The sequence below is a fragment of the Amblyomma americanum genome, chromosome 10, assembly GCF_052857255.1.
Source record: "Amblyomma americanum isolate KBUSLIRL-KWMA chromosome 10, ASM5285725v1, whole genome shotgun sequence".
In the NCBI taxonomy this organism is placed as follows: domain Eukaryota; kingdom Metazoa; phylum Arthropoda; class Arachnida; order Ixodida; family Ixodidae; genus Amblyomma; species Amblyomma americanum.
The window spans coordinates 79,297,281-79,308,759 of record NC_135506.1 but is presented as its reverse complement, the minus strand read 5'-3'; the positions used below and the strand labels follow the sequence as shown (position 1 = coordinate 79,308,759).

The 11,479-nt window shown below is 49.3% G+C and overlaps 1 protein-coding gene across 1 annotated transcript; it reads right to left on the bottom strand.

Moving 5' to 3' along the window:
• Positions 1-720: 720 nt before the first annotated feature.
• On the bottom strand, positions 721-1,578 carry LOC144108440 (neprilysin-1-like). Its single transcript, XM_077641678.1, has one exon. The coding sequence runs from the start codon at positions 1,576-1,578 to the stop codon at positions 721-723; it is 858 nt and encodes a 285-aa protein (XP_077497804.1).
• Between the last annotated feature and the right edge of the window lie 9,901 nt (positions 1,579-11,479).

Below are 11,479 nucleotides of genomic sequence, written 5' to 3'. Positions count from 1 at the left end.
GAGGCACCTCCACCAAGTGTCAAGGCGTTTATTTGAAGCACAGGTCGGTTGGTCTTGGTTGACCGGCGACACGACGGGCACAGTCACAGGCGTCGTTCGAAAAACCCAGCTGCACTTCGTCTGCTTCTTCGTTGTCCCGCTTGAACTCGTCCGCTTCTTTGCTGCGCTGCGCCTGTCGGTCCCATTACATTTTATTTATTCATTCACTAGCTCTTTCAATAGCATTCTTCTATTCTTGTTCCACTGCTCATTCTGCTGCTAGACTCCTGCTCTGTTTCCCTAAGCTCTTTCATTGTTAGCTGCTACAATTCCCACACAAACTATATTTCGGAATCAGATTCAGCGACAAGATCGCACAGGTCGAGCGCGACTGGCTCATAAACCGCCATACACTTTAGTCGCTCGCGGCAAAAGCGGAACACAACACTCGACAAAATTTCTATTTTTAGATCCTCGCAAAGTAAAAATGGCATTTAAAGGCTATCAGTACCAACTAACACACATTAGTGGTCTTCCTCAAAATTTAATACCAGTGCGCGCAAGCTAATGGCTCCCGACGTATACGCTAAGACGACGACACCTTCTACTATCGAGATTTCTATAGTTCTATAAAAACAGGCTCAGTGAAGGGCATTTATAGCCACATTATCAATGAACAAAACGCGGTAACGGATTGGTCACGCGCACACAAACAGAAAACTCGAATCACGAACACAAATCTCAAAACAGTTTGCACTGTTTAGGAGGATTCATCGGGTCCCCGGGAGTGCAGTTAAAAGCCTTGGCGAACTGTGGCATGTGCAGCAGAGCGCGAGTGCAGATCGACTCGTGGTCTGTATTTTCAGAGCCGCCATAGCAATTGACGTAACACAGCGCGATGAAAAACAGCTGCAGTCCGCTGTACTTCTCCAAACCGAATAGGCTGCTGCTGTCCAAAGCTCTCTCTTGAGCATTGTAGGCATCCACAAGAGCGCCATAGCCAATTACTTCTTTGGCGTAATACCCTAGTTCACCGGCGCTGCCGGACGTGCCTGCTTGCAAGCAGTCCATCAGGGGCTCAACAAACGAAGCATTGGTTGCGTAGTACGCGGAAAGGAACAAGGTCGCCAGTGAAAAGGCGATCTGAGCTCCTAAGCCGCCGTAGTTTAAAGACGAATGGAGCTGCGGATCAAATAGAGGGAAGGATAGAGCGTAAGGCATCAGCTCGAAGTCTCGCTTGTCGTAGCACACGATGGACACTTCCAAATCTTGCATAAGATCTAACATATGTCCGAATTCTGCATCCTTTCTGACGTGCACCGACTGTTGCCAGTTCCGCACGAAAGAATTATTCAAGTCAGGCACATGGTCTGCAGCCAGGATTTCTTCTCCGGTGTGCTCGATGTTACGGAAGACGATTTCCGAAGAGCTCCAGTTGCTGACCACGTTGATGCCTTCGTCAAAGTACGTCCAGTTGGAAAGACGCCGGAAAAAAGCGGTTCGCACGGACTGAGCCACACTTTTTGCGAGATTAAGTGCTTCGCCTTGAAGGGCTTCAGCATAGTATTTGTCGAACAGCGTGTGCCCGGAGATTAACATTGCTCTCGTGACGCAGAAAATCCTGTAATGGGCCTGCGTCGTTTGGTAGTCACGGTTGTAATAGTTGAAAATTAAGTCTTTATTCGCGAAAAGGGCCGCCAATTGAACGGTGCACCAAGAGATCAATGTATGGAATGAGTCCGTGCCGTACCGCCACCAGAGATACAACACTCGCTATAGATAACGGGGCGATGTGGTCGTCAGCGTGAGACTACTGTTCATCCTGATGTCAAGTTTTAAAAGCGTCGCTGTCCAGTTAACTTCCGTGAGGCCAAGCTGAGTCAAGTTTAGAAGAACGTCAGCGTTATTCTCGTCAGCTGCTTCGTAACGAGCTTTAGAGAGGTAGCTCAGGGCTGTTTCGACCGACGCGTAAATGTCCTGGTACGTCATCGTATCCTCGCCTTCGGCGTGAAAGCGTTCCTTCAGGAACCCAAAGTACGCCTCATCCGTGCCGGTCGCGAAGTCCCTATACCTCTTGACCACGAAGTAAAGGAACTTGCCAGAAACTAGGTTGATCCCGCCGTCATCGGGCGCGACGTCGAAGTCCAGGAGCACGTCCCAGCACAGCTTCAAAGAGCTGCAGAGGAGCGTGTACAGAACGTCTGCGCCCTTGGAAGGCTTCGGCCACACGATGCCTGCCTCAACCAGCGCGTTCTTGACGGCTGGCAGCTCGTCTCTCTCCCCTTCGAGCACATCGACGCAGCTCCTGTACATGATGGCGGCCCGCTGCTCCATGTCTTGCCCCGATGCAGGCACGTCTACACTCTTCAGCGACGCGGTCACCTTGTCCAACAGAGAAATGAACTGTTCGTTCCAAACGGTATGTCGGTTCTTGTGGCGCCAGCCGTCGCAGACGAAGTGCGTGAAGCTCTGGCACGGGTCCACCGATTCGTTGATGGAGGCGAGGAGCCTGGTCGAGTAGGCGAGGCAGGCGTGCGTCTTGCAGGTGTTCCCCCAGTGCACTGGAGAGTGCCATACAAGTGAGGCGATCGCCAAGGCCACGAGCGTCATCAATACAGTGACCCCAAGCACGGCCAGAGTAAGCCCGAGCCGCGATTTCAGCTTCTGGGGGTCCTGGAAAGTAATATTATGGCCGTAAGAAAAACGATGTGCACGATCAGTTGGTCTTGCCTACGATCTCTATAAACCCCAAAAATAATCGCTTTTCTAGTGATGAATCATCGATACTGACAAAGTGTGCCCTTTTGGTGTCGTTGTGCGCAAGGCCAGACGCCATGTCTCTCACAGCTCCTATCATAGCCGCCGCTGTACGAGTACAAAAATACAAAATCTCGGCTGCTGATCCGAAAGACGTGGGTTCGATCTCGGCCGCAGCGGTTGAATTTCGATGGAGGCGAATTTCGATGACGAAATTCTGGAGGCCCGTGTACTGTGCGATCTCAATGCACGTTAATGAACCCCAGGTGGTCGAAATTTCTGGAGCCTGCCACTACGAGGTCCCTCATAGCCTGAGTCGCTTTGGGACGTTAAACCCCCACCCCCGAAACCACAAAAATACAAAATGCTTTTATTTCAGCATCAAGTAATATTAGGAGGTGCACCCAAAAAACCATAGATTGACTTGACAAAGCAGGAATCTTCTTCCCACAAGAAACAGCGGCAACATCAAGGTACATATAACAACAAAAAGTGATCAAGCTTACTTTTACAAATCTGAGCAAAGAATTTGCTTTGAAGAACAAAATCACGAGCATTGAAATGACAAGAATGATAACAAAAGAAGACAACATAAGCATACATTTTGATACCAGAAACATGCAACAGATCTAAGGAGGTACTCAAAAAATCAAGTTCGATGCCGGGTTTCAAAATCGACAGCAAACCTTTATTAAGAAAATGGAGAGGACTCGCTGTAGGAATTAAGAAGGTTAGGGATTTGAAAATGAAGCATTTGACGACTGTAATTGGTCTTTCACAAATCCACCGTAGCCTAACGCTCTGAGATGAACAGAACTACAAACTGTCTTAATTGTGTGCCGAATGAAGCGTTTTGTATGCGTCTACTAGAGATATTCAGACTAGGACATTACTTCACCTCTTGCAGTGTTCGTACACGCTGCTTTTTAGAACACGTCATTAAACCTAAATGAGTGACATTATTTTTAGTTTCTTCGCACGACACGAATCGAACTACTGACGAATCAAAATTATAATAACTGTCTAATCACTAGACGGAAGCTCCTGTCGGAACAAAAGCGAATTGCTTTTTCGCCGTACAGATTTCAGGTAACATGTGAATTGCGTGTCACGGCGGATTTGCAAGCACCGAGGAAACCACGCGAAAGAAATAACAAAGGAACTTTTTTTTCAATCAGGATTAAATTTTGACAGTTAGCCGCGAACCTCGTTATATTGACTGGATGATGATGCATAAGCCTTCTATGTTGCCTGCAGTTTGAGGCTCTTCCTGAGCTTGGCTACGACGACTTTTACCTTCGCATTATTCTTAATTGTGAAGAAATCGTCGATGCGTTACTTCCTCATGTTGGCCTCGGCAGTAGACCAATTGTTTTTCTCTCGCCCAGTGCTAAGCTGGGTCTAAACCAATCAAAATCTTGTAGCGTGTGCTAGGATATTAAAAAGGACGAACCATGAATAAAAAAGCTCGTCGACCGCGGCGGCTGCGTTTTTATGGAGGAAAAACGCTAAGGCACCTGTGTGCTGTGCGTGTAAGTGCACGTTAAAGATCCCCAGGTGGTCGAAATTATTCCGGAGCCCTCCACTACGGCACCTCCTTCTTCCTTTCTTCTTTCACTCCCTTCCTTATCCCTTCCCTTACGGCGCGGTTCAGGTGTCCAGCAATATATGAGACAGATTCTGCGCCATTTCCTTTCCCCCAAAACCAATTACATAATTATAACATATGTTGCGTTTCCATTTGCCACAGCACTGCCACCATCAGGGCCTGATGACTGCCCGAAAAGAATTTTCTAAATCAAAACACTCTTTGCTGATACAGCAGCATCCTGTCCTTCCGGCTGATGGCAGTTACTTTTTGGTGTTACTATACAGTGACTAATTCTGAACTCACAAAAGCAGAAGAGCTAAACGAGACAAAGCCACTGGAAAACAAAATAATGAGTTAGGACACAGACAGGCGCTGAAAGCAGTAATGACCCTCAATTTTTACTATTTCATAAGCCTAGCTCTATTATTAACCGTCGATATCTTTTAGCCATGCTGTTCATACCTGGAAACAATGAGCCAACTACTAGCTCAAGAGCCAATACATGCGGCCTTAAGGGCACTCTACAGTGCTAGTTCCCCCTCTCAGGATGCGTGACTTCGTTCCTTCAACGTCATCGACCTATACGCGTAAGCTTTCTTCTGAGCATGCAGTCAAAAACTGCAACTTGTCTGTTAGGCTAGGCACGTGTGCCAGGTTCCAATGGCACGTACCGGAGGCGATTTCGTGCTATCTTGGCCAGGGTTCGGATTGCCGCGGAAGCCGGGCGGCTGCCCGAGGGGCGGCTGTTCGAGATTCTCCGGGCTGCTGTACAGCGGCGAATCAATGCTGAGCGCTCCCGAGTGAACACCGTCGGACACTGGCGATGCTGGCGATAACAGGCAGGAGCCGACGGCAGCAGTGTCAGCGGAGGTCATCCCGTCCACACCATGGCCACGTCCCACCGGCAACGCCGCATCTGAGGGACTGGCTGGACCGACACTCTCATGACAGGTACCTCCAGCAGGGTCCGCCTTGCCAGCTGGTCGGAGGCGGTGGTCTTTGACACCTGCCGATGAGTGACACGGTGGTTGTGGAGGTCTGGTTATAAGGGGTGGGCGGCGGGGGTTGTCCGCCCAAAAGTACTGCTGCATGCTTGGCCATGACACATCAACATCTCCAAGGTATGTCCCTTAAAAAAGGCACAACCACATCCACATGTCGCTAAAAGCTCAGAAAAGTAGGTACTTTGAGAAATTCATGACGCAAATCACAGCGAAAATAAAAGATGTAGAAAACCAGACTCTAGGGAGAAAAAGGAACTGACCCAACTGGCAGCTGCAGCATCACTTAAACTTAAGAGTTAGTCTTGTAGTGAATAAACGCCCTACTCCTCTCCCGGAGGCCTGCGTGCCGTGCCGGAGAGGGTAGGTAGGGGTCCGGTTCAAACATTAAAATTTATTCTGAATCTGAAGCAGAACGAAAATGGCACCGAATGGAGTCATCTCACAGCTGGAACGGCCTACCGTGCATACGACTTTGATGGAATGCTGGTTGCATACGCCTGGGTGCACTGTCGCTGCCCGCAGAGCTCCGCGAGGGGCTTCCAGGTATGTCCGGCAAACGGGTGCCGCCTTGATCTCTTCTGCCTGGAACGCGTCTTTGGCGGCGGCGCTCTGCTGAGGAGGATCCAGGCCTCCGAGCTTCATTGCGACTTCCCGGCTTGTCAGGCGGCATTCCAGCTCACTGACATATTGTTACGGCGTTTTCGAAGAAGAGCAACGCGGCGCAAACGGCTACCGAGGGGCATTCAGTCTTCTTCTCGTCTCGTGCCTGGCGCGCAGAGCGACCGTGCTCGCCGGTCAGGCGATGGCGATAGCAATGGGGGGGGAAGGGGGGGGGGCACTCGAGAACCGTCAACCAGCAAAGAATCAGCAACGAAGTTGTTGTTGCCTCTAAACTGATGGCACATACCCATATCTTCTGCATCCTTGGAATAGCAAAAACTGGCGCTCGCATAGGCGAGGTCTCTTTTATGTGTTTGCGTTGGCGGGTTCCCCTTCTAAATTTCTACCTTCACAGATCTGGCATGGCGGCTTCCCCATTGTGCCCTTTTGTGTCGAACTTGAGACAATAGATTACTTCTTGCTGTTCTGCCGCCGCTTCTCTCATTTGAGGAAGCGTCTTTTGCAAATTCCATTTCATCAACTGGGTTTGCCTGTGTCCTCCGCGGTTGTTCTTTCCATTGGCGCTTCTTTGCTTGGACGAAGCGAAAGGAGTGTGCGCTCTGCTGTGCGAAATTTCCTTCACGAAACGCAGCGACTCCCATTCTAATTTCTTTTTCCCGCTCTCATTCAGTACGACATTGAAACCTTACAGGCATTATATAATATTATGCACATTAAGCCATTGTCCCGTCTTTGATCTCCAAGTTAACAGGACCCCTGTTCTTGCGTCTTCCAATATATCAGCCTACATACGATTACCACTCCTTTTTCCGTCGAAACTTTCCTGTATCCAGCAATTAACCACCTGTGCCTTGGCCAATCCCCCGCAGTGGGTATGTGCCAGCAATGTCTGAGGCCTACCTACCTACATACCCACGGGGGGGGATTGTTTCTCTTCAGTAGTATCCAAGTGGCACTACACAGTTTGCGCGTCGAATTGCAGTAACGCAATGGTTGTTTGTTGCTGGAGCGCTCCCGGACACGGGTAATGGGTCACTTTACGATTACCTGCGCCGTGGCCGTTGGGAAGTGCACCGTCTGTGCCTTTATTACCGCATCAATAATTTACGCCTCATAAAAGACAAAAAGATTATGACTATAGTGGCCTCATGGGCCCCGTCAAGCTGCCTGCTCAGCTTTCAGGCGAGGATTTTATCCAGTTTTTTTGTTTGTTTTTCGTACAGCTGTTGAATACAGCTGGTGTGCTCGCACCCACTGCAGAATAAATGGCCGAGCTGAAACACACGTGTTGTGTTCGAGTTGTAGCATACATGTCGTTCTTGGTGGTGATGGTGATAACTTTACTGATAGAAATATATGAGTGGGTCTCGGTGTCGAGCCACTCCTCACATCTTTTGCCTTGGTCTGTGGCTCTTGTGGCAGGGTTGGAGCCCCTAGTCCAGGGCCACACTGAGTCTTGCCGCCGGGTAGGCTTTCCGGACCAGTCCTGCCTGGACCGCCCGATCCTCGCTGGAAAGCATCCTCTCCCACTGCTCCGCACTCGTGATTTTGTTTATTGCAGCCGCATTTGTTCTCTTTCCGCACAACGTTGTATGAATCAACGGGGCTTTGTCCTCGCACCACGGGCATTTGCTACTATATAGCCCTTGATGGATCTTACTAAGCGTGTTTAGATTTGAGAAAGTTCCTGTTTGTAGCTGTCTCCAATAGACTGCTTCCTGCTGGTGGAGATTTTTGTGAAGTGGGGGATATCTAATCCTGACCCCCTTATAGTAATTCAGAATTTGAGTACCCTAAGGGCACTGGTTCTACTTCAGTCTGCTCGAGGTTGGTTTGGTTGGAGGCTGGGTTTGAAAGCTCTGGAGCTCTCCTATCTGCCTCGGCATTCCCCGCGACGCATGCGTGTCCCGGTACCCACATTATTATGTGTTGCAATTGTTTTTCCTTCGGCGGTAGTTTGAGTGTCTGTACTGTCTTTAGGATGCGGAGCGCTGTTACCCCTATTTTGGCATCCATGTAGTTTTTGCATGCTGTTTGCGAGTCTGTTAGAATTATTAGGAACCTTTGAGCACGGTAGCCCTCTGCCGCCGCTAGGGCTATGGCAGCCTCTTCGGCCTCCTCAATCGTGCCATCCCTCATAGTTGCGCTGGCCATTTCTTTGAGCTCATGATTAATTGCCGTTGCAACCGCTCTATTTCTGTTGTGTTGTCTTGTCCTACCGTATGCAGCCGCATCCGTGTACGTAATGTTTTCTTTGTTGGCTAGGTTCTGTTGCACATACTCTATCCTAGCCTCCCGTCGCTACCCTAAATTGTTTCCCGCAGTTCATCTGGTATCCGTCAGGAAGGACGACAGCGATCAATCGGGTCCATGTAGCCGTATATGCGTGGCAGCAGAGCACGGGCCAGCACTCGTGCATTTCTGCAGTGGAGTGAACCAGGAGCAGCACGGATTAGATCACAATTTTATTAAAGAGAGTAATCGGTGTGAAGAATAATGTGTGTCAGCCGTAATCAAGGCAAGAAAAACTACGTGATTTCAAACAATATGTGCAAACACGTTTGTCTGGGTCGGCCCAGGTCTTGCCAGAAAGGTATGTTTCCCGAAAACGCGTTCAGATGGCTAAAAGGGGCTGGAAGGAAGCGAAGAAAAGAAATTAGTGATATTCATACATGGTAAGTAAAACAGTAACATATAAAATGAACAAGAGGCACAATATTTCACACTAAGCCCTGTCATATTACCGCACCGAAACGAAACATTGCATTCCATAGCTCTTTTTTTCTGGAAAACGATATATTACGTCCCTTATTTTCATATACACCCTTTTATGGCTCTCTGAATAATAGTATATCTTTTTACTGAGGAAAGCGTAGAAAAATCTTCAACACATTACTGTCCTACAAGCACAGCCCAGTTTCGAATATGGCTGCGCACTTAGATTGATTTTTGAAAATGTCTATCCATTCGCTATTACACTTGTGCAAAATTATCAAGTTCAGAATAATGCAACTATAACTTTGCGGATCCCATCTAGCGACCTCTAAAGTTGGCTCAAAAGTTGAGTCCTAGTTAGCCGTCCGTAGTTCTACATTTGCGCGTCGGTATCATATATTTAAAGAAATATTGCAAATTTTTAAGTCGTTTAATGCGTCGGCGTTAGAATGCTCATTGCCGCAAAGTGTCTGGCGTTGGAATTGTCGCTGGCTTGTGAGGGCTCGGGGAAGCAGATAGAGAGGAAAAAGTAAAAAAAGGAGTCAGAATGGAGAGGTGGGGAGAGAGTTGAGAGGGGGGTTCTAGTAGATCATATGATCATGGATGGACTGGATCACGCCACCTGCTGGCAGGGTCTGAAGCCACCACAAAGCTGCGGCTGCTCGGTTCGAGGAGAACACGCACGCTAACACACTCTGCCGCATGATATTTTAACGAGTTTATGGTCCCAAAGTGGCTCAGGCTATGAGAAACGCAGTACTGGAGGCCTGCGGATAATTTCGACCACCCGTAGTTCTTTAACGTGCACCGACATCGCACAGTAGACGGACCTCTAGTATGTCGCCTCGATCGAAATGCAACCGCCAAGCCCGGGATCGAATATGCCTCGTTTGGGTCAGCACGAGAGCATATTTTAAGCACTCAGCCACCACGGCGGCACCCTTGCCGCATGAATCGCATTGATAGTGAGTCAATTTTTTTGTATGCCTACCACCAACGTTGGACTAGGGTGGCATTTATAATGTTTAGTCTTCCATATAGGAGTCAGTATTGCAGTTCAATAAATTAACACTACCACTGACCAACGCGGGATTCAGCGAAAGCTGTCCAGGCATTTTCATTTCACTATGTACTCAGGTAAAGGATTCGAGTGCGACATGCACACGTGTATCGGTTCCTCACATGCACGTTCCTCGACTAGCACTCCTCTCCAATCCGCCGTTTAGTCCACAGCGGAGTCCGTGCTTGGGCGGCCCTTTTTTTAACCGGCAGTCACACTCCCCTTGCTCCTTAAAGGTCACCCACACTCCGGATGGTTCCCGTGGCAGCCGTCCTCCAGTTGCGCACCCCTCGCTCTCGCCACACCTTGCGCCATCGACGGTGGCAATTAATTATCCTCCGGTTACGCATTCCTCCACTTTCGCTATACCTTCCTCCTTCCGTTGTGACCTCCCCCAAGGAAGTTTTAATGGTAACCACCCAATCCTAACGCATTCCCCCACCCTCGTCAAACCCTTATCCTTTCACTGTGACTTCCCTTCAGGTGGTTCCGGTGGTAACCGCCCTGTCCCTAACGCCTTCCCCCGCCCTCGTTATACATTTATCCTTCCACAGTGACCTCCCTTCAGATGGTTCCCACACGTCCCTAACGCGTTCTCCCACCCTCTTCATACTCTTCTCCTTCCAATGTGACATCCCTCCGGGTGGTTCCAGTGGTAACTGCCCGTTCCTAAAGCGTTCTCCCGCCCTCGTCATACCTTTATCTTTCAAATGTGACCGCCCCAGATGTTTCCTGTGGTAACCACCCTCAGGTTACGTCTTTTATTACCCTTCCCCGGTAACCACCCTCCTCCTTTCAAGGTAAACAGCCTCTGAATTGCTGCGGTGGTAACCGCTCCTAGTTACGCATTCCTTTGCTTTCGTAGTAATCTTTCTCTTCCACAGAAACCATCCTCTAGAAGGTTCTGGGGTAAGAATACCCTCCGGTTAAACGTTCCTCTACTCTCGTCATATGCTACGTGCATGGTAACCAACCCTTCAGTAGTTCCTGCGGTAACCACACGGCGGTTACACATCTATCTGCACTAGCCCCCTTCCTTCAGTAGTAACCCCCCCTTCGGAAGGTTCCGAGGTAACCACCTTCCAGTGACTCATTCCGTTACTCCTGACACCCTCTTTCTTCCTCGGTAACCACCATCGGCATGGTTCCGATGGCAACCACATTCAGTTACGCACTGCCCCACCCTAGCCACACCCTCTTGTTCCTCTGTAGCCACCCTTTATGTATTTCCTGTGGCAACCACTACGGTCAAGGATTTCTCCGCTCTTATCCTATCCTCCTCCTTCCACAGTAACGCCTTTCCAGAAGGTTCCGGTGAAATCCAGCCGCTGGTTACGCATTCCACGCTCTCATCATGCCCTACTCAGCCTACCGTAACAACAGATGTGATTCCCGAGCACCGTTGAAGCCAGTTGCCAGGCTCCGCGTGGAGGGCACATTTTAAATCCTTGACAAGAAGAGAGTAGGAACGAAGAATCTCAATATTCACATTGTCTACAAGGGTTCATATAACAAGCGCCGAAAGACGCGTCCTAAAAATAGAGAGAGCTAGAAATGATTTCGCATATCGACCACACGGGTCTGCCTACCACGAGTCCACCCTTCCGGTTGTTCTGATTGGAGGGAGAATAAAAAGGAAACTGGACGGGCCTGCAGGCTGGCTCGAACAGAGCTACGTAACTCAGTTCGAGCACCTTTGCAGGGAAAGTAGTTACTGTTGTCAGTGTCGAACGCGTAGCGACCAGCAGATTC

Bases quoted from the DNA above. Each gene is read 5' to 3' on its own strand.
- LOC144108440 (XM_077641678.1), bottom strand. From the start codon at position 1,578: ATGTTAATCTCCGGGCACACGCTGTTCGACAAATACTATGCTGAAGCC.